Source organism: Rhinolophus hipposideros (genome assembly GCF_964194185.1).
Source record: "Rhinolophus hipposideros genome assembly, chromosome: 6".
NCBI classification, from domain to species: domain Eukaryota; kingdom Metazoa; phylum Chordata; class Mammalia; order Chiroptera; family Rhinolophidae; genus Rhinolophus; species Rhinolophus hipposideros.
Genome location: NC_138052.1, coordinates 78,266,914 through 78,291,427, shown reverse-complemented (window position 1 = coordinate 78,291,427; position 24,514 = coordinate 78,266,914). Strand labels below are relative to the sequence as shown.

At 35.6% G+C, this 24,514-nt stretch overlaps 1 protein-coding gene across 1 annotated transcript in view; it reads right to left on the bottom strand.

Moving 5' to 3' along the window:
* The window catches only part of CPS1 (carbamoyl-phosphate synthase 1), a 163,887-nt gene that overhangs the window by 21,943 nt on the left and 117,430 nt on the right, over positions 1-24,514 (bottom strand). Inside the window, exons 23-30 of the mRNA XM_081051403.1 lie at positions 18,962-19,103; positions 17,568-17,633; positions 16,885-16,948; positions 14,963-15,144; positions 7,903-8,097; positions 7,412-7,479; positions 5,603-5,678; positions 685-762 (exon numbers count right to left, since the gene is read on the bottom strand). Coding sequence (XP_080907529.1) covers positions 685-762; positions 5,603-5,678; positions 7,412-7,479; positions 7,903-8,097; positions 14,963-15,144; positions 16,885-16,948; positions 17,568-17,633; positions 18,962-19,103 — 871 coding nt within the window. The remainder of the gene's footprint in view (positions 1-684; positions 763-5,602; positions 5,679-7,411; positions 7,480-7,902; positions 8,098-14,962; positions 15,145-16,884; positions 16,949-17,567; positions 17,634-18,961; positions 19,104-24,514) is intronic.

The window sequence follows — 24,514 nt, the reverse complement described above, 5'->3', positions numbered from 1 at the left end:
CCTTTATATTTCCTTAAAGGAAATAAATAGACACGGACTCCTAAAACAAAACTTCCTATATTTCAAAAAAACCATCACAAATGCCTGATTACACATCTAGGAAACTAAAGGAAAACATTCTTCACATTTTCGTTTTTCCCTGAAGTTGGATGCATTCATTGCATTAGCAATACAAGATGTGATAGAAGCTGATTTTATGTTATTATCATTATCTACCCTACTCTGTTTGGTTTGGCCTTCATTAACCCAATAAAAAGGGGGTAGTTGAGAAATCAAGGGAGAAGAAAAACTAGGGATTCAATTAGGAACTTCAGAAAGAAAAGTTTTGGATGTTTTTATAATATCCACTGAAACATAAAAGGAAACTCGTAGACAAAAGAAAACGAGAGAGAAAATGTATTCACAAAGAATGATGAGTACAGGATGATAATTAATTTTGAATATCATCAAAGAGAAATTCTAACAGTGAGATTCCAACATAAAACACAGGAAATATGATACCCATGACACATAACTGAAATGTCAGTAAATTTGAAAATTTTTTTGACTGAGCAGCTTATCCATTATTATTAGAGACCTGTTTTGTAGAAATCATGAGCTCTAATATGTTCTATTTCAAAACTGCCAAGAAAAAAAAAAATGATGGGAAGACAGAGATGGGAGAGATGGGAATAAACCACTTACTCTTCCTTCTTTGCCGACAGCATCCATTTCTACTTCTCTGGCTCCCTCAATAAATTTCGTCAGTACCACTGGGTGTTCCTGTCACCAAAGAAAACAGAAGGACAGAACCTTTAGCTGAAATTATGTGTGCAGTGTCAAGTAAATAGTGTACCTGAAGTAAATACCAGGGCAATACTTGCAAAAAAACTTAAATGCTAAACACACTACACAAACTCATTAGCCAATTTGTTTTATAAAAACAAGGTCATTCTCTGCTTATAGTGAGGCAGAGGGTGTTTCTCTCATTTTAAATACTCAGTGAATTGAACATGAGTTCTAAAATTCAAATATAGACCACTAGGTGAGGGAAAAGAGGGGGCTAACGAGAGGAAAGAATGGGGGGTTCCTTTTCTGTTTCCAGAGTTATGGATAACTTATGGAATAAAATATCTCTCTATCTTATTTGTAATTATATATTATTATCGATTCAGGTTCTTTCTCTCTTCTTACACTTATCTTTTCCATGCACTACAATTTCCTAAATCAGTTCTCTATATGAGAATTGTGAAAGAAATCAGAATAGCATTTTGTATCAGTTTTATTAAGTCAAAGATGGAATCCTTTACCTGAAATTGATATGCCTTAAACCACTTCTAAAGTATGACATTTGCAACTGCAACATCAAACATTTTTTTCTTTATTAAATTGAAGATGTCCTTCCTTTCTCAGCTGTTTCAGACCTTTTATCATTCTTGAAGTTCTTTCCACACTCAGTTCCTTCATGATTGTGTTGTGATGCCCTCCGCAACCTGACCACTGCTTGCTTTTTCCAGACTAAATGAAGAGGTAGAATGAAGAGCTCCAGGGTTGAGGCATGTCTGCACTATATCCTAGGCACAAACAACCTGTACCACTTGCTGTTTTCTTTTTAAAGACCCTGCTTTTACTTGTCTCCATGCCGCTCTTCGCCAAATGCACTCTACCTTCTCTCCTCAGCCATATCTTTCAAATTTCAAACCACCCTTTAAGACCTAGTTCAAATGCTACCTCCTCCCTTACGCCTTCTCTGAACATCTCTTTCTCCTCTGACCACCTATACCTTTTGGCCATTGTCATGGAATTCATCATCTAATGCATATGTGTTAAATTTAATATACCTTATCTCCTTCAAGAGAACACTTTAAATAGAATTGAATTTTGTGAAAAATTCAAAATAACCAACATTTTATGTCACAAATAAGCTTCTCTCTTCTTAAAATTTAGTACCGTGTTTTCCCGACAATAAGACCTAGCCAGACAATTAGCTCTAATGCAACTTTTGGAGCAAAAATTAATATAAGACCTGGTATTATATTATATTATATTTTATATTATATTATATTATATTATATTATATTATATTATATTATATTATATTATATTATATTATATTATATTAAAGACCCACTCTTATATTATATCAAAATAATACTGGGTCTTATACTAATTTTTGCTCCAAAAGACACATTAGAGCTGATATGTTCAGCTAGGTCTTATTCTGGGGTAAACACGGTATTAAATGAGGTAAATTGCTACACTTCCTTTTCTTCAAATACCTATTGGGCATGCAACTGTGTATTAGCCAAAAAACAAACAAACAAACAAAAACAAAAAGTCCTCTCCATCTCTATTCCCTCTTTTAAAATTATTGGACGTTTACTGCAGCAGTCCTGGTCAGTTGAGTGGAGACCTACATGGTTGCTGTTTCTTTTCTATATTATGGTGATAACAATATTACTTCAAAAAAAGATAAAGTTTACCAGCTGTCTCAGTTTCCCTAGACAAGCCTGAGATAGAGATTTCTGCTCAAGTGATTTCTTGAGGGAGTTGGGAAAGCAGGATGGGGCAGCAGGACAAAGCTAGTAAGCCTGTGGTCTCAGTGGGAGCTGGGTTCAGTCTTCCCCTGCCCCGGCCCCGCCCAGGGAGCATGAACTGCAGCACAGAGTAAGTCCCAAGGCAAAGGTTGGTCACTCTCTAGGGTTTTGAGGGTGGTCGTGAGGTGAAGGATCTTGCCTCACATTGAAGAGTTTCCCATTTGACTGAGAATAGTTACCCAGAGAAGAAGTGCTGCTGGGACGTATTATCAGCCAGCACAGCAGTTGGGGGATGGATGCTCCCAGAAATAAAGGAATCTGAGTGGGATGACAACAGTATCTACCCTCCTGACCAACTGAAGAAATTTATGAAATAGTCTTTACTACGTTGAGAAAGAGAATGTCTCAATAAATTTCCATTTTCCAACAGCATTACACATTTTTGGCTTTCTTAAAACACTTTTTTCCTTTGGTCTCCATGGACTAGCTTATGTTTCTTTCTCAGGCTCTTTCTCGGGTTGTTCTCTTAAATGCTGGTATTCCTCTTTTCTCTGTCTTAAGTGTTCCTTTTCCTCTGTATTCTCTCCTTAGTGATTGCTTCCATTCTCAAAGCCTCAATGAAAATGATGCGCTATTTATTTTCGAAGTCTATATTTACATCTCCGTCTTTGGCCATGATCCTGATTCACAATTTCAAATCTGTATAACCCTCTGCTTTCAAAATATGTCCTTTTGGACTCCTCAAAAGGTCAAAAATTAAATACATAACTTCCCCTACTAAAATTTCTTTTTCCGGTAATCCCTGTTTCAATAAGTGATACCACCACTCATCCAGATGTCCAAGGCAGAGACTCAGGAGTCATCCATCGTCCTCACTCACCCTCTACCTCCATCCATTCACTGACTGCCTTCAATGTACAGCCTCAATATTTCTATTAGGTTGGTGCAAAGGTAATTGCAGTTTAAAAGGTTAAAAATAATTGCAAAAACCGCAATTACTTTTGCACCAACCTAATAGAATGTGTGTACTTCTTTCCATGTTTACTATCATTACTCTGCTCCAAGGCACTGTTACCTCAACCCTGAGCTACAGCAACAGCCCCCTGACCTCTTTCCATGAAGTCAGTCTTGCCCCAGAATTCACTCTCTGTAATACAACAGAGTGATCTTTTTAAAATAGAAAATATGACTAAACTCCAAACTTATTATACTGACTGACAAGCTTGTTTTTATCTACTCCAGATCTATGTACTTCTCCATGATTATAATGAACACTTCCCACCTGTTTGGTACCCTACACATAGTGTGAATGCTTGATCAGTTTCTAGAAACTCCACGCTTTTCCTCAGCTTCAGACCTTTGCACCTGCTGTTCTTTCTTCCTACTTGCTTCCATTATGTAAACCTTTTCAACCATGAATCAACCATTTTAAATCCATTCAGAAGTCCCTTCTTCAGAGACTGGACTCTAATACTTTCACCCTCTGCCTCAACATCACATATTTTCTTCAGTGCGCATATTGTTTAATTGTAATTATCTGATGTCTGATGTCCCTAGCAAAGAGAGTTCTCTGTGAGAGCAGAGACTTCATCTATCTTTTCATAAGTGTAACCTGTGATACTGAGAACAAGGCAGGTTCTAATATAAATGAATACATAGATAGATGAATGACAAATGTACTCTAGATTCCCAGCTTCTGCTGAACTTTGATGGGGAGACTTGAACCAGAAATTACTCAATCAGGCATCTCTATCATAGAACTTTGGTCCTGTGAGGGCTCTATTCAGATCCTAGCTGAAAAAAAACAACACATATTCTTAAAAATAGTCTACCAGGTAGAGGCTCTATGAGATCCAGTGTTCCCAGCCAAAAAGAAAGGATTCCTGCTGCATCACCCACATAAGACCAGCTACATCCAACAGCCGGGTTCTCAAGATATGAGAGAAGCAGGACGGCTGGAAAGGAATGAGATAGAGAAGAGGGCAGCCAGTGTCTCACTCCAGAGCACATTAATGAAAACTGGCCCATTGGAGAGATTCCCTCCTTAATTATCGGTGATGCAAAAGTGAATTCTAAAATCTACTTGGCTTTCTTTATTTTACTGTCTTTGTCTCTTCTCAATCTTTATCATTATCCACTCTCTTCACTACCCAAATGTCCTTGAGAAGCAACTATCACACAGAAGGGAGGTCCTTGTTCATGTGTGCAGGAACAACGCATGTTCTTTACTTCTCTTTGAATGCCTCTGATTTCACTCTTCAGTTCCCTCCAAATTCCACTTGCCTAATATCAAACTCTTTTCTAAGTTGTGCTTTCTCTCTCTCTCCCTCTCTCTCTCTCTCTCTCTCTCTCTCTCTATATATATATATATATATATATATATATATATGTATATTTTTAACCACAACTAGCTTTTGAAAGCTTTTAACAGGGAAACATTACTTTCATCCTCTACGGTACAAGATTTGCAGATCAATAACCCCACTGGGTAAATCTTAAATGGATCACATTGAAGTAACGCCAAAGGAGAAAGTAAAAGCTGGGGCAGTGGAGGAAGGTGGTTAAATTGCCACAAAATTATAAACATGCATTATTAACTGACAAATGGAATGTACCAAAATGGAAAACAAAATCAATAGGTGAGCAAGGGAATTTACGATAAAGTTGCAGGGCTGACTAAGGCCAAGTCTCTCCAGGTGTGAGAATAAAAATCAGGGAAACCTTCGCTGGTTCATGATGAGCATGGCTGGGCAGCCTTTGAGGCTGGGGATCCCAGGGATAAGTTAACCAGCATCTCACTCATGATCAGATACGATGTTTATTCAACCCGGCTCCTGGAGTCTAAAGTCACATTAAGTCCCTGTTGTGATCAACTATGCACTGGTTCTCCTCTTCTGCACAATCCCTAAGGATCTAAATATAATTATGCATTTGGGTTTTCTCATTCCCACATGTAGGAGACTAGTGGGTAGAAGAAAAAAGGAAAACCACCCTAACAACATCCTGTGAAAAGAAAATCAACAATATGAAATAAAGTAGCAATTAACAAAAGAGGTAAATGTCACCAGTAGGAAATTGAACACTACCTGAGAGACTCTAGTGGCTTCCTCTAGGAATCTTTTCATCTCATCCTCGGAGAATACCACATTCATGGCAGACCCACTGGGAAAAGAGGTGGGAAAACAACAGGTCAGTTTCTTTACCACTTCAGAAGTAAAGCATCCTAGACTTGATTGCTTCTCAGAACAGTTTCAGGCAACCTCTAGGCTGGTCTAGGCTAAGTAAGAAGGTGCCTTTTTTATTTATTTATTTATTTATTTATTTATTTATTTATTTATTTATTTATTTATTTATTTTAAGTTGAGACTTTACTCCATTTAATCAACAGGATAGTCAACCAAAGTAAAAACTCGTCCAAGTTGAGGATAAGGATGGGGGTGAGACCTGTGATAATGTGTAAATAAAACCATGGTAGCTCTAAAGATGGCATGTCTCCAAGGTTTGTCCTTTCTGATTTACGTTTTAATGCCCTCCTAATTCCAGGTAAGTCTTAAACCTTAACGGGAGTCATCCCAGGACGTAGTTTCTCTATCTCTGTTTCTTCAGAGTTCAATACCAATGGCTGATCTTAATCCACAGGTTCTCAGTCAAAGCAGGTCATTCTACTACTTCAATCAGGTTGCAAAACAATCCATTTTTTCAGTAACATTTGCAAATATAATGTGTAGTATCTGACTGAAATGTATTCAACTCTGTCCTTTCTAAATACCTGAGAAAGAATGCTGTGTGAAATCAATTTACTCTGAATTTTGATATTGTCAAAGTAGAATGGAAGGAGATGAAAGAAGAAGGAACAAGAGGAGGGAAATAAATAAGAAAAAAAAACAAAAAAAAACATTACTTTCCACTTCTTTTAAAAAGCATTTTTTTTCTTTTCTACTCCATTACAAAATTCTGCATAATATGAGCTTTCAACTTCTTCATGTATTTAAGATAGGAAGGCTAGGGCTATAATTTTGATAATTCATAGTACAGGAACCCAGAACAAAGATATAAAGATGAGAAAGGAAGCACAATAGTCAAGCTACTGTCTGAGATCCTCCCTTAAATATCTGTGTATTGTTTAAATTAACTTACATTAATACCTCAAAGAAGTAGTATTATTAGACTATAGTTTATACAAAATGTCATCTAAATGAAAAGGAAAGTTTTCCACCTCATTTGAAATTTTTCATTATTTTAAAGAATCCCATCTCAGATTCCATTTACACTTTCAAATTGTGCACAGCAAATTGTGTTTCTCTTATTATCCCCTGCTCACTGCAGTAGTTCCTTACGTGTAGTAACATCTGAAGAGAGTTAGCGATAATTCACAACTTCTCCTTTGATGATAGACCTGGGTTTCAACGTTTAATATAAAAGATCCTCACTGTTCACGTCCTTCCCCATTATAATTTATCTATTTAAAAAATGTGATCTCAAAAACTCAAAAATTCAAAGCAGACGCATCATCAGAAAGCGCTGACAATAGTCAAAGATAAGCTGTCATGTCTTGGTATTAGAAAACAGATATCCCAACTCTGTTTTGTTTTGGATTTGCATTTTGTCATTTTTTAATTGTCCTCTCCTCTATTGTAAAACTATCCTCCCTCAGTTTGGCCAGGGGATGCCCTGCGCCATGTTTCTGAGATATAGGACTACATTGTCTTCCCATTGCCACTTACAGAAAGAAAAGCATTAAACTGAAGGACTGTGCATAGGTCCTCAATCTGGCTGTGTTTGTTTGGGGATCACTGATGGAGTTACAAACTACTACACATCAAAGCCTAATGCTATTAGTATACAGCATACAGTTCTCAATTTTTCAATCATTGTTTTGGGAAACAGTATGTTACCTCAAAACATAGGAAGGTCTCAACAAGCATGGGTAGCCCACAGACTTCGAAAATTCCAGTGCTTCATTCTAATTAATAGAAACAATAACAACAACAAAGTATGAATAGTGTAAAATAGTCAATAAAAATGCAGAACTGTATCATTAGAACAAGTGGCAACCCAACTCCTTTTATTCTTTCTCTCAAAAGACACCATTAAAATGTAAATTGGGTATCCAAATACATACAATTCCCAGCTTCTCGTTCTAAATATCAAATCCGATTCAAGCCTAGTATGAACTTCTTTTCATTGTCTGAATCTTAATGAGAATACTCCTATCAATTTACAACCAACATTTACCAACCATCATGAAAACACAGCAACTTTCAAGTAAATTTACTAAGCACAGTACATCCTATCTGCCCTGCAGTTAACACCTGCAGTAGTTACCATTCAGGTTATGACTCTTCAAAAGAGAACATTAAAAACAGACACATGGTTCTCTCCTTACCAAAGTGTTCACTGCTTTCCAGGGGGCCTGAGCCACCTTCAGCTCATCCAAGACAGCAGAGAAGATGGAGCGATCCTCAGCCCTGTCGATCTGCAGAGGGCTTGTGCCCATGATCTTGACACCATTCTTGGACAGAGGAACTGCGAGGTTGTTTGGAATCTGGCCTCCCACTGAGATGATGCAGCCACTACATGCCTGGAAGAAACATTCACAGTATCAGCCCGTGGGAGACCTTCATCATGAATGAACAACGGTGCTGTTACTGCCTCCATTTCCTCACTGAAAATGCTTAACATGACGGTGATATTTTCATGTCTCCTGTCCGTGGATAGTATTAGGTTGTGTGGCAAAGAGATAAAGGGACTTAGTTCTGACTTGCCAGGCACTGACCTGCTAAAATCTATGTAAGATGCCATACAACTACACATGATTACCATGTAAGAATTCCATACAACTACACATAAATATTACATTTGCATGTGTGACAATGAGAAAAAGAAAATCAAGTCGATACACATTTTCATCATATGCTCTACCCTTAGGTCAATTAATTCTTGGACTACCCTTGTAATTTCCTAAATGGATACAGCTCTGTCCTTCAAACAGACACCTTTCCTGTTCCCCTCCACCCTAGCACTTCACATTCAGATTAATCATCCCACAAGACTGTTACAACAAATTGCTCCTACGCTCAGAGTTTTCCAAAGGTTCCTGTCTCCTAAAGGTAAAGTGTAAACTCATTACCATCAAGGCAATTAAGACTTGTCAATCTTATCTATCACCACTTCCCTCAGCCATAGGCAGAGGACTCTATTGTCCCCAGCTATGGGCATTCCCGCTGGCAAGCTTCCTTCATTTACCATTTCATCTTCCCCTGCCATTATTTCCTTTCTCCTTTTCTCCTCTCCTTTATCTAAACTCTAATCATCCCTGAAGTCCAGTCTAAATCCTACCTCACATTTTAACATCCTCTCTCCTTTTCTGTTACCTTGACACCTGTCTTCAGAACCCAATTACTGATTTTAGTTTCTATTTCCTTACTATTTGTTTTACAAGCAGTCCCTGAACCTTCGACCTTAGTCTCCTATTAGCAGTAAAACTTCAAGATTAAAACACACACACACACAATCTCAAATTTTCTCGAAACTGGTGTTCTAATGCTGAGGGTGAGCCAATGTGGAATGTTGGGAACTGGATTTGGAGTCAGAAGTCCCTTCATCTTGGTTTCCTCTGTGAAACTCCCCCTAAGGTTCAGACTTCCAGTCCATAAAATTAGGGTAATAATGCCTGCCTATTTCACAAGGTCACTATAAAGATTAAATAAGATAGTAAACATTAAAGGTCTTATAGAAGTATATAAACAAGACAGATATTATATTTTCTAATATTAATAATAACAGGCCATTGATCTTGGTGTACTTTGTTTGGTTGATGGCCTACTAATGAATGTTAGAATTGCTGAAGTAATAGATATGTGCCAAATGTATTTTATCATTATTTGAAATCATTCTGAAATACTCTTAAAAGAGATGAAGATAATTTCTCTCTGATGAGAGAAATTATAGTACTGCCTAAGCAAACACCCGCAATTGCATGCTTAAATGCATTATAAACAATATTGAAAATAATACTCCATATAATTCTGCATATTTATAAAGTACTTAAGCCACTTTTATCATCATTTTTATATTCAATATACATATTTTTCAAAACATTTAAGAAGATTTATTCTCTTTACTATAATATTTGTATTTGCTTATTTTTAATTAGTGGTACTAATATTTTAGAGGCTTAAAAACTAATTTCTCAATTAAATATATACAAAAAGTCTTATGTGAAAACTTCAAAATGATTTCTGAAATTAAAGGAGAGGTAGCAACCTAAGAGACAAATTTGGAGTCAATTGGACTAAACAGGAGATTAAACTTGAATTGAAAGGCTTTCATTAATAAATATACCAATATTTTTCAAAATACCTCTGTGAAATTGATTTTCATTTTTCAAGAGATTAACAACTTTCAAAACAATAATAACATAAACTGCTACTATTTACTATGATGTTAGTACATACCCTAGACTAATCTGTTTGACCTCTGAGGCAGTTATTACTCTCCTCACTTTACAGCTAAAGCAACTGAGGCTTGGTGAAAATGAAATGAATTGGCCATATTTTTTTCTAACAAATAGAGCCAGTACTTGAACTCAATTCTACATATTGTAAAGCAGGTATGTTTAACAAATATACCAAATATTTGAATCTTAAGCTATTTTTCTGGCCGGTTTCAGAAGTGGTTGATGTCAGAGAATAAGAGAAGAGCTATTTCTAGAACATTCTTTTTGAAAAGTGCTAGATAGAAAAACTTCCACTGTAAAACCCTACTCTCATCACTGACCTCCAAAAATAAAGATCATCACTGGGAAAACAAATCACCCCCACTGGAATGGTTTAGAGAAACAGTGTGATGGTATAGTGCAACTTCTGCTCATACAGCCAAAGGAATTCAGTAGAAGAGAACATGTTTGTAGGACAAAGTTAATATAGGACAGTTTTGTAGAAGAATTCTATCTTCAAATGACCCCAACACCAAGTACAGAACTTGTAGGGAGTTAGGGAAGAGAACCTGGTATCTCACACAGGTAAATTATCTTCATCATAATCAATGACCACCTAAATAGTTTCAAGTAATTTACTTGAAGATGTGGTATACATGCACAATGGAATATTACTCTGCCATAAGCAAATATGAAATACACCATTTGCGATGACATGAATGGATCTTGAGATTATTATGCTAAGTGAAATAAGTCAGACAGACAAAGTTGAAAACCACATGATTTCACTCATATGTGCGATATAAAACTGAAAGCAACAAGACAAACAAATAAACAAAACTTGTAGACACAGACGACAGTTTAGTGGTTACCAGAGGGTAAGGGGGGGAATGGTAGAAGAGGATAAAGGGGGTCAAATATATGGTGATGGAAGGAGAACTGACTCTGGGTGGTGAGTACACAATGTGTTAATACAGATGATGTATTATAGAATTGTACTCCTGAAACCTATGTAAATTTACTATCGTCATCCCCAATAAATTTAATTTTTTAAAAAGCATTTCACACAAAATTGAAAAATAAAATAAAATAAAACATTCTAAAATTCAGATATTGTTTCACAGATATCTAAAATCTTTAAACTAAACTAATTCCACCAGATTCCCAATATTCCATTGATCTTACCTAGAGTTGTTTGTATCTTTTTTACCCAGCTCAGTTTCTTACTTTTTTAAATCTGATGTCACTAAGCTAACATAATGCCACACAAGAATAATTCTGAAACAATGTTCAAGCTGCAATCATACCACAAATTAAGGAATTAAAAGAAAATACTTCAAATTTATTTAAGAACATCTTCATTTTTTAGATAATAATCACTTTGCTCAGTCCTTACTTTAACCGAAAAATTAAATTCTGTATTATAGACAGAATGCAAGAAAATCTGTCTAATGGAAATAGGCATTTACTTCATTAAAAAGTGGCCCTGGGGGCGGTCGGATGGCTCAGTTGGTTAGAGCACAAGCTCTCAACAACAAGGTTGTTGGTTCAATTCCCGCATGGGATGGTGGGCTGCACCCCCTGCAACTAAGATTGAAAATGGCGACTGGACTTGGAGCTGAGCTGCGCCCTCCACAATTAGATTGAAGGACAGCGACTTCACTTGGAGCTGACGGGCCCTGGAAAAATACACCATTCCCCAATATTCCCCACCCCCACCCCATCCCCAAAAAAGTGGTCCTGAGTTTTGCAATTCCATGTATTATCTCCAATTTATAAAACTCCACTATTTAGATATTTGTCAGTGAGAATGTTCATGCTTTGTATTTTAGTAATTCACATTTTAGTAAAACATATTTTACATTTTAGGCAGACCTTTAGGTTATATTTAATTACAACTAAACCAATGCTAGGAATAAACCCCAATTCTAGTTTTGAGTCATGCATTCCCTAATGGGTTTTGCCTATTACTAATTAATGTCTGTAACTCATTCCTTCATTTAACTCAAGCTGAGTTACAGAACGTACCAATGTCTATATATACATATACTGTCAAGTATTAAAAATAGGATAATTAAGTCATTAATTAGAGTACTTTTTATGGGGTATGATCTAGTAAGTTACTTATTGTAAAAGCAAGAAAAATAATTTAAGCAGGACTCAAACCAGACAGGAACATCATAAGGTATCAGATATGTTGCCTGGTATTTTTAGACTCAATCTGTTTTTTTATGAACAAGTACCAAGCGAATTGAGAAATGGGTCCTAAATAGGGCTTGGATGCTGAAGAAAATAAATCTTGTTTGTTCCTATAACTGTTCAGACCATGAGTCTCCAAAGAAAGGAGAAATGTAAATTTAAGACAGGATCTGTGTGATTCTTATTCATTGCTGTATCCTGTAAAGAGTATTGCATAATTCATCCCCCCAGGTAGTAGATCTAATAATGGATCTAATAAAAGAAAAGTACAGTGTTGCAATCTCTATAAACAATGCAATAATTTTCAACTCATATACCTCTAAATAACTTGAGAACATCTTTTCTCTTATAAGGAGTATCCTAAGTGAAACGGTAAACTAGGCAAAATACCATCCATCAAATCCTTGTACACGGCAGACACCAACTTTTCACTTGCACTTTCCTAACCCTTGCTCATACTAACCATTCCCACACACCTCCCCCACTCCCCCCCCCAAAAAAAATAATCAGAAAGTAAATCTTTTTTTTCAGGAAGCAGAACCCATGTACACAATCACAAGGAATGAATGGCAACTTTAAAGGTTGCCCTTTATAAAGTATATTTTAAAAGTCTGCAGCCAAAGGAATATATCATTAAAACATTTTCTATTCAAAAATGTTCACATATATGAACAAGCAGGAAGAAGATTTCAGCCCTCCTAGTGTCCCCTCTTGCTAAACCTCTGATGAAGACTTCCCTTCAAAGCAACCAGCTTTAGTTACAGGGTATGTCACCTTTTTGACTTCCCCTTAATATTTTCTTTAGAAGTGCTTCCTTGATGCCATGGAAACAGCTTTGGTCGTAGACCAAGAGACCTGGACCAGGAGACACATCATGCTTTCTATCATCCCAGATAGTGATGTATCCTTGGGAAAGCCCATTGCCCTTCTAGATGACTCAAATGTGTGCTTTTCAATAAGTTTACATGTGCTTCCAATTTTCTGCAAATTTACTACTGAATGCCTCAGTGCCTTCAGCATCACTAGAGGCATCCAAGGTCAGAAAAGTGTAGTTTCCTGAAGGTTGAGACACCCATTATGACAGACAATGAAGCCTGTAAAGCCTGCTAGGAGGAGCTACACAAAAACCTCATGAAAAGAAACATACACATATATGTACATGTGTGTATGATTTGTGTATATGATCTATAACATTTCCTGTGGGACAGTCTAAATAATACATCGATAGAATATTGTTCTTATGTTCTCTAACATAACATTTAAAATTACCTTATAATATACAGTAGCACTATAATTGCCAATTAGTTTCAAAGAAGGGCCAATTTATTTATTTCTATTATACTGAATTCAGTTATTGTAAAAGGATCTCATTAATATCCATGTGTAACTATATCCAAAGGCAGTTGTAGACATTTTTAATCTTGCCTTAAACCATTTCATGGGGAAATAATTAATTATGTGTAAAAGGCCTGCTGCTATTGCCTGCAATGGTTGTTAACATTTTTAAACAATTATGTAATTTTTCACATATTTATGCCATAAATCCCAGTTTTATTTTAATGTCTTGAAGGTAGAGACCTGGTTTTATAGCTCTCTATCCTGCTGAACCTGGCATTTTAAAGCTACTCAAGAAATATTTGTAGAATGCATTTATTTTGATCCCTATGTGTATGAAATGAATATTAAAGAATCATTAGAAAAAAACATGTCAGAGAGAAAACTAAAAATTGTGCATGTTCTCCCTAATTGTTCAGTTTTGTTATATTAAAAGATTAGTAGGCCACGTCTAAATAGTCAACTTCGATGATAAATCCATCCTAAATTTGTCTATTTTTCTTTACAATAATAAAATCATCACATTGTTCAACCACTATACTTTATATTTTACAATATGGTTTCAACCAGAAATCGCATTTTACCTTCACAGTACCTGCAAGTAGCACATCATATGATTCATTAACAAGAAAACATGAAGCACAGAGAATTTAAGTAACGAGTTCTCAAGGTAAAACTAGAATTGGAATAGTGTGCCTCCAATTCAGTATTATTTTTCTAACTGACTATGATTTTCCGGGGGTAAAGCATTAACTGTAACAACATCAAAAAGCACAACTACTAAACACCACTTTGAAATTTTCCGGAAGTTATGTTTTGAACGGTAAGTATAGTAAACTATGATCATCTCAATCCAGCATGAAGATGCCCTCAATGTCATTGGACTGGAGGTGGAAGAGCAACTGTGAGAGAACGCAACAAAGGTGCCCAAATCATTCAGAATGGACTCGTTGATTTTAAATAGACGACTAATGGCTTCATCAGGTAGCACAAAGAATTAATGGGTCCTTGGTGAACAACTGACTTCTCTCCTCTGGGACCTGTTCATCATTAAACTGGAGCAGCACGTGGACTAGAGAGAGGCTGCTTATTGTATGTCAAGATAACCAATTGAATCATTCTGCAAAATATTTATTGGGGTTGTCTTGTACTAGTTAACGTGTGCCTGGCGCATGTTACCAAGGAGTGTTTTTGGTATAGCAGAATGCTTAGAAAGAAAAAGTTGAATTTTATTTGAAAAACAATCACTCTGTGCCAGGGCCTCAAGAATCTAAGTCTGGAGCAATTTTTTTCTTAGAGTTTCCCTACAAAATTAGACACTAGAAGACACCGGCAGTTCTTTTTCCTGAGGGGGATTACAATATAAATCTACATACAGAATATACATATGTAAAGTGTGCACTACATATATTTTTCTTCTGTTTTTTTCTTTCCATTTTCTTTCTTTCTTTCTTTCTTTCTTTTTTTTTTTTACCTCCTGCTGGTAGATATCTAGGATTCTCTCCAAAGACAGCTCTTCAAAGTACAGTTTGTCGCACTCATCAAAATCTGTGCTCACAGTCTCAGGGTTGCAATTCACCACCACTGTCTTCTTGCCAAGTTGACGCAGTGTGCGGATACTGGAGACAGCACACCAATCAAATTCCACGCTGCTGCCTGCAGAGACAAGGAGATTGGGAAAAGGGGTAAGAGAAGCAGAAACGTGACACTACAACAAAAAGGGAAGCAGACATATATTGCCAGTCAGTTCAAGCTAAAGAAGCTTAATGTCCTTTCAATTCAGTTTTTAAAACTCCAAAATATAAATTTCAGGTCCCTTATATACGGTATATTCACAGTAGGAATAAACAGGGACTAATTAAACAACAATGCCATGTTGGCTTGTTTTATATGCTAAGTTCTGCAACAGGTAATATCCCTATTTGAAACATTCAGAACCTCACAGTTAACGGAAGATAATTGTAAGGATAAAAAAAAAATAGCCCTCGTCTACTGAGAAGAAATTCAAAGTGAACATACACACCTTAGTACACAAAAGTAGTTAAGTTGGCAATCAGAACACCTGCATTCTTATTTCAGTCCTTCCATTTACCCTGCTATCTGAAGGCTAAAACCAATGATCCCTGAGGTACCTTGTAGCTCTGACATGTTTTGATTGATTGGAAAGTCCTATACTTTCCAAGCATATCCTTTTAAGCTTGGCAAGGCCACTCCATGCAGAGTGAATGACCTTCTAAGAAGTAATTTGAAGTATAATAATGGCCTAAATGCCTCAAAATATCACCTCTACTGGGATGCCATAGAACTAAAAGTTCGGGGATTTGTACTAATCCTTTGCGTTAGGACTTTGTCTCCTAAAAATTTTTGTCAGAATAATAAGCTATCCAAATTTAGTAGCATACTAATTCTTACTATCAATTAAGTATAGACATGATTGTCATCTCAGCTAATCTTCCCTGGGCCCCAAAGTAATGCAGAATTGTTGAATAAATTAGGTACAATTTGAAGAGGAAGAAAAAAAGGTCTTGAAAAGAGAAGGGGAGGTTCCTGGTAAAGATGTTCAGGCCAGTTAGCCGTAAGAAACTAGAGTGATCAAGGTATAAACACTTTTATCCTTCTTCAAGATTTGGCAAAAAAATTGGCAAACTAGCATATCCTGAAGCACTTAGTTAGTTGTAAAAGCTAAAATAAACTATGCTTAAAGTAACAAGACTACATACAATTAAATCATATAGTTCATCATTTCCATTTTAGAATACCTTAAAGAGACTAACTGTTAATACACTTATTGGGAAATATCAGTGTCTAAACATATACTTTGTAACGATAATAGATTTTGATTCACTATTGAATATCTAATTTTAAGTGACTTAGAGAGATATATATAGCAATTTCTGGTGAGAGTATTTTAATTCAATCATATAATACTCTATGCACTAATGAGTAAACTTCATTGCATTTGATGTCAGCAAAGACCATATGTTAGGTCAGAGACTGCATCTATACAGGTAATTCTGGCTGATGTATAAATTTCTTGAGGAAATATAGATCTTTGAAATACTATGCTGAAAGAAAAAAAGGCAAAGAATGTAATTCATTCATTCCTCAGTCCCAGTGAGAATCTTGATTTAGTTCACAAAGATGAAAATGATAAAGGGATGACATGATGAAATGAAAGGAGATAGAATTTGTAATTGAGACTGCATTTGAGACCCACTTCTACACATAATAGCTGTATAAATTTGGGCTTCATTTCTCTGAACCTCAGTTTCCTGGGTTGCAAAATATTTATTATGACAGCATTTATTTTACATAGTTTTTAGAATAATAAAATTAACATGTATGAAAAGTACTGTATAAACTGTAAAGTCCTATGTAAATATAACATCACTTTACCAATGTGATATGGACCACAACCCAGCACCATCATTCCATGGTCATCGAATTTGATATCATGCTCCTGATGGGGGAACAAAAATAGAAGATGTGAAAATTATATGTTATTCTTCTATCGAATTAAACTATGTATCCTATCTTTGAGTGGGCCTTTCTCATTCTTTTTCTTGTTGACATGCATCTTCTCTTAGTCTCTGGAAACCTATAAGTATAAAGTGTTATATAAGCTCTACTTTGTGTAAAAAAAAATTAGTTCAATATTTTTTAATTAAACAATCATTAGAACATGGCATAATTGTATGGTTCATGTCACCAATGTTCTTCCCTTTTCACTTTGTGATTTTACCACTTAAGATAGTTCTTAAAAGATCAGTACAGAAAGACATCATCACATCTGATCCACAGAATATCATTTTATTACCAAAATCACTACTAGATAACCAAAGACTCTCTCTCTATATATATACCATGTTTCCCCGAAAATAAGAGTGTGTATTATATTAATTTTTGCTCCAAAAGACGCATTAAAGCTTATGTTCAGGGGACACCATCCTGAAAAATCATGCGACAGCTTATTTTCCGGTTAGGTCTTATTTTCAGGGAAACACCGTATACATATGTAGCCCCATCTAGAGTATTTACAAAGTCTAAAGGTTTTGATATAGCAGTTCAGCAGTTCCTACCTGACCATTGTAGGTAATATAGAGGTAGTTTGTAACTGATGGGTATTCTGCAGCCAGTGTATCAATCTGCAAGAGAAATAAATAAAAAATAAATAAATAAATAAATAAAATTATTTTACTCCCTTTGTTATTTATTTTTTCAAGAATGACTGTAGATTTTTCCTTTTTTGTGCTGCATTTCTATTCCTTTAATGCCTAGTACTGTCAAAAATAAAGACAAGAAAAAGGTACAATCCAATTGCTTTCTAATTCTGAAAGTAAGAGGGAGAAACCCAGTGACAAAATCTAGTTATCACTTGAGCAATAAATGATGATACACATTTCAGAGCATTATTGTATCTTATAGTGGTACCTCTCATAAACACAACAAAGTGATCATATAGACAACTGGTTACCAAGACTTACTCAGCCAGCTGTCTAAAGCAGCTGCAAATAAAATCTAAAATCAGAGCAAAATGACCTCTGTGTAAGGATGCCTTTGGTTTACAAATTAATGCATAAGATTTAAGTTACCTACAGCAATGAGCAATTAGATGACATACATTTCATAAAGCATAGGGATGAGGGGAAGGAGATAAGATCTTACTGAATGAAAAAGTAAATCCATTCAGCTCTCAAGGGTCAGGAGCTCAGCTTAGAGAGCAAGAATTGGGGGGCAACAGGGCAAGCTATTGTAAAGCAAGTGAGAAGGAAGAAAGGTAATAGTTACTGAGTAGAAAATATTTTGGCATCAAGCCTGAGTCCTAAGGGTATGCATGTGCCCCCTGAGCACACTGGGAAAAATCAATGCTTTTAAAGGACAAAAACCAGCTGGTGGTGCTGTAAGCCAAGCCATCTCTTCCACTAAAGGCCCCCCCCCAAAAAAACCAATGATCACAATGGCATACAATGGAAAGTTCTTGTGTGATTGTCATGAATACTAGATGAGCTCATTATGCCCAACCCTATCGCAATGAATACTAAATGAACCATAATGACAGGGCACTTAAAATAAAGTATTTCCTTGTAAAAAGTTAGTGCCAGAAGAGACAACTATTCTTTCCAAGAGCATCGGCCACCATGCTAGGGTATTTCAAGTCGTTCTATTACACTAAGGAGTTCTCTTTTCACAGATATATTTGTATATGGTCAAAGAGTAGAGGAGAAATCATTTTGATTTTGTTTTCCTTTAGGCCAAGAGATTCATATACTCATTCTTACCTTTACATCCCAGGACCCCTCCATCCTTTTCAAGCATAAATAAAGACTGCTGAATAAAATTGGTGACATCCTGGGCATAGACTGGACAAGTAGAGTCACTTTTAAATCCCACCTGTCTTTTTATTGACAATGACTATGAGTTGGTGCCTACATTTCACTTGAGGAATCTTGAGAAGAGAACGAAACTACTTTACCTGTTTAACCCAAGGGTGGATGTTTTTCTTTAACCTCAGTTCCCTGGTCTGGGCCTCCGTCAGCCTGAGGCATTTTGAAATATGCTTGTCTGAGAACCCAATCTCCTTTGCCTTTCTCAGAGTTTCTTCTGTAACAGACTCACTAGGATTGAATGAAAAAGAGAGATTCAAGTTTAAACCAAACACAATAAAAAGCAGTAATGTATTCAATTTCAAAAACACCAAAGCCTCCTTATTTCCTATCTTCAATGTGTTTAGATCTTTTATCTTTCAAAAATACACAAGTAAGCCACTAAAGCCTCTATGAAATCTATTATTTGCAATGCTGACCTCAAACATGTGGATTCCTAGTTTGCAACTTCTTATTTCCTGAAAAATGGGTTCCGCATTTACAGTCCAAATGAATTTCTTTTTTTAAAAATAGATGCCTCCCTCTTACTAAATTGAGGAGCCCTTTCTTAATTTTCATCTCCTGAACCTGTTTGATGTGCTGTTCTTTAAAGATATCTTCCCCTGGCTTCTGGTAAGTTGCTTCTACTTTATTACTCAACAACCATATGCTGTTTTGTTTTGTTTTTTCCCCAAGGCACTAATCTCTGTTATGCGTTTTAGTGTGGCTACTTTCTGTCCCTCTCTAAATGTAGTTACTGTCATCAGCTCATGTAGCATAAGTAGACAATAACGCCCAAATCTGTAGCCCTGTCTCGGGTGTCTGACCTGTGCTCCAGGCCTTTATTTATGCTAACTTGTTGAGAATCATCTTCACCTGGGCACCCCAACATTGCATTAGACTGGGTAAGCCCCCCATTAATTGCCTCTATTTACTAATATTACATATCTACCTATGTTGAGAAGATTGTTTCGTGGTTTGATGATTATTTTCTACTGAAACCAGATATATTTCTTTACTTTCCCCACTCTCATTTCCAGAGTGTAGACTACATTCACGTTGTTTCTCTCACCTGCAAGACCTTTGACATTCTAGCTATCTACCCAACTGCTCTCCAACTCCCAGCCACCCTTCTGAGGTCTGAGAAAGCCAAGCCTCATCCACAAAGCCTTCTCAGTCTGCCCTCATTGGGCTCTTAACTGACTCTTAAATTTGGAACCAGTGGCATAGTAGGAAGCATGCTGCTTAATATGTCAACATCACCTGCTGCTTTTCATATGTATTAGTTTTTATTCAGCAATCAGCCTTTTTTTTTTCCTACTAGATTCAAGTTCCATAAGAGCAGAAAATACATTTGGCTCATTTACCGGATTACTACCAAAGCCTAGCACATTGTTTGTTATTCAGTAAACATTTATATCCTTCATTTATTAAGTAAATGAAAGAAAATACTTCTATAGCTTTTTATTTTATAGAAAAGACACAGAAGCTATTGAAATCAACTTGTAACTAGAATTCAAAATGTACGCAAAAATAATTTTAAAAGGCCCACAGTTCAGAAAAATAAAATACTACTGTAAAAGCATCTTCAACCAAATAGCTGTGGGCTACCTATTTCAAACAATAATCAATACAATAAAATTCAATTATGACAGTCTGCTAGTCAATTCAACAAAATTAAGATATAACTGTGCTGTCAGAAGATCTATAATAAATAAAATGTTTCACTAAAATTCTGCAGTTGAATGAAATCTATTGCATTTTGGTCATTCTATTCTTCAATCCTCTTTATTTAATTAATTCATATTCTGAGTTTAGAGAAGAGAGAATCATACTGGCAATAGCTATTTCTCTGGCTTTTTGATATCAGTATTAGTCTGAATTTTTTGCAGTTACAACTCGTCTTAATCAATACACTTTTTCTATGGCACCTAAATTCCCTTCTGTCTCTTAAATCAATTTGTTATTTCTCCCATTGAATTTAATTTCTTATTTTTCTATTCCCCTTTTGATTTTTTAAATCTTACCAAGTATTTGATAAGCATTCTCCCAAAGCCACACATTTTCCTGTCAAATTCTTGAACACAATCTGATTATTAAGTTTTATTAGTTACTTACTATGTGAGTCAAGCATTGTGCTACATGCTCTAGAACTATGTTGTCCAATATGGTAGCCACTAGCCACATGTCACTATTTAAATTTAAATGTCAATTAATGAAATGTTTTTAAAATTAAAAATTTAGATCCACTAGCCACATTTCAAGTGCTCAATAGCTACATACGGCCAGTGGCTACTGTACTGAACAGTGCAGATTATAGAATATTTTCTCATCACAGAAATTTCTACTAGACAGTGCTACTCAAGAGGCTACAAAACAATATTTGAGACAATGGAATGATAAAGTGATTCAACACATTTTATAGAGAGATAAGCTAGGTGGTACAATGTGAGGGCAGAGAGGAGATAACAATGTGAGTGGTTGTAGTTGAGAAATACTATAGCAGGAGAGAGATGAGAATAGAATCATAAAGAAAATTCAGCTTAATATAGATCAAGGAGTTGACAGATTTACTATAGGCAAGGGTAACTGCATTCACAATAATTTGAGGCAGCAATGGACATAGTGGGTATAGAAAACATACTGAGGATTTATAGTCGGAAAGAGTAGGAAATTGTGGATGGTAAAGGTGGGGCTACATTCATTGTCATTCTTTCATTAGTGCTTCAATACAGAGAACATGTGCTGTGTGTCAGGCACTGTACTACCTATTTTAACGATGGAGAGATACCATATTGAATCTCTGCATTCAAGGAGGTCAGCATATATTAGCAGGTAAATAAACAGCCATAGATGTGTCTACACTGTGAGAGGTGCTATGAGAGAAAGGCATATATTTCTGTGTGCCCAGCTTCTGCTGGGGTAGTTTGGAAAGGCTTTATCCAAGAGGTGACTGCTGAGCTTCTACAGGTCTTTGAAACACCCAAGTTTATCTTTAGCTTTGGAAAAAAAAGAAAAATCTGAGACAAAAACAGAGAAAAAATTTGTTGTTGCTATTTGTTTTAGTAATATATATTTCCACTTTATTTGCCAAGACTATGTTCCTAAACCAATTGCTCATTTGTTTATGTGCAAGTGTGCATTCAGCCTCAAGTTGGAAGTGCTTGACAAATAAGCTATTTCTCTAAATTAGAACATTGGGTGATGTTCTTTTTGAATAAATATCTTTAACTGTGAGTTTCGTGAGTGCTCTCAAGTCATATTAATGTTTACCTGCATGGGGAAAAGCTATACATTTTCTCTGTGATCTGCAATTATACTAAAAACATAGACATGTGAGTTGAGTTAGGTAGAGAAATACTGTACATATAATATTGAGCCAATTCTTACCTATAGATTTTTCTAGCTACTTGCTAGAACATTTTCCCATCATGTGGGACAGTAGTAAGAGAAAAGACAAGCAAAGAATAAATAGATCTTCAATAAGACATTTCTTTATTATTGCAAAAACTATCTGAGCTAAAACCCATATTATGTTACTATATTGACAACCACATTAACCTAAATGATTAAACCCTAATCCTGAAACACAGCACTTCAAATACACTTAAGAAACATGCTTTGAAAAGAACTATCATGGCTATAATTTTGACTCTTGACCAGCATAAATGAAAGTTCTTTAAGTCCAGAGATAACCAGAAGTCATATATTTATCTTTAGCTCTTTGGGTATGTTTTTCTTTCTTTCCTTATATCTCTCTCTTTCTTCCTTCCTTTTTTTTTCCTTTCCTTCCTTCCTTCTTTCCTTCCTTCCTTCCTTCCTTCCTTCCTTCCTTCCTTCCTTCCTTCCTTCCTTCCTTCCTTCCTTCCTTCCTTCTTTCTTTCTTTCTTTCTTGCCTTGAATGATTTATTTTTATTTTTTTCTGAAATGGAATATCAGTCAATTCTTCAAAGTTTCTATGTTGCTTTGAATGAAAATTTTAAATAATGGTATTAAGCAAACAAACAAGAAGCCATTTAGATTCCTCACATTTCCATTAGGGATGGAATACATTTGCATTTGTTTTGTCCCCATTCAGCAAAGCAGTCTTTTCTGTTGTGGAAATATGCATAATTCCTCTTATTCTTTTCCACCAAAAAAAGTTCAATAAAGCATATAAAGACATTTTCAGCAAATATACAAAGTCTTCCTCCTCCACCCACCAAATAAAATTGGATTCTTACCAACAAACAAATTTTAAAACAGAAAAGAATAAAAGAAAAAGAAAGACTGATTGAAAAAAACTGGCCCTTTGCATAAAAAAGTAAGGTGAATTAATTTTGTGCTCAGCTCTGGTGGCAAAAAATAGCTATCTGTCATAGGACTAACTCAGTCATTACTGCTCCTCATAGTATATCCACCCCAGAGAGTTTTCATTATTTAAATGGGATGCCTGAGAAGAAAAACAGTAATGTAAAATAATGAATCATGAATGATAGAATTTTAGAATGGGGCTGAAAATTATTTCTCCATAGGTGCCCCCCTCATATCACACCAGGGGAGGGTTCTGAAATGGATGCATCAAGCTAAACCTGCAGAGTGCATGTTTTAAGCTGACAACCTGATTCTCAGGATATTTCCTTGGTGAGCCAAAAACTGCTTTAACTTTTGCCCAATAATTAAATAATTAGATCAATAATTAGATCTAATTAGATCAATAGCATGATATGATATTTTTAAACATCTTGAAAATTAGGATGTATTAAATGGGAATGACATGAATATACTCATGTTCACCTATCTTAACTTGAATGAAAATATCGGGTAGGTATGTTCATATGAAGTTCAAAGTGATATATCTCTATAGCATTTCATTCATGATCTCTCTGGTTATTAATATCTAGTCTTTAGACACGTTCATGAAATAATGCAAAGCATTTTGCAATCCTCCTCACTGAGAACCAGATGTTGGTCTGACCCACTATGACAATTACAAGGACAGTGACAAGTTATATCCCTTCCCATATTCAGAGCTGCCCTAAATTTGTGAGGTACCCCTAACTCTAAGACAGGGAGCAGGTTGCCTCTCTCTCTCTATTTCCCTCTTTTGCTCTCTCTGCTGTTTCTGTAAAACACAAGGTGGGCTGGCATATCATTACACATAGAAGAAAACAGACTTTATTCCCTACTTGTTCTGATACAAAATTTTATTTTGAGTACCATTATGATAAAATAAGAGACAGTATGAAAGCAAGATTCATTAGCTTTGGGCTAGTGGTTCGGACAAGGGTAAACCTCTTCAGAGTCAAATACAAGATGAATAATCTTAAATTAACATAAAGCTCATTTAACAACATGGAGGTTCAAATACATGCACCTCAGCTTTATCTGCTCATATAGGGCTGCCTTCCATTTTGTTTGCCAAAAAAAAAAAAACTTCCATCAGAATGAGAGTTATTATTTTTTTTTTTAAATCAAGCTAGGTGAAAGCTTATTTTAGGGACAAGGTTATAATATTTCTATTTTTCCAATAGAAAATGAAAACCTTTACTTAAAACAAACTCAAAACAGAATAATTACTAAAAGAAATATAAACACAGAATTTGTTATTCAAAATTGCTCTTTGAAACCTCAATAGGGAATATCCCATTTATATTATATTGTAAATCAAGGGAGCATTATAC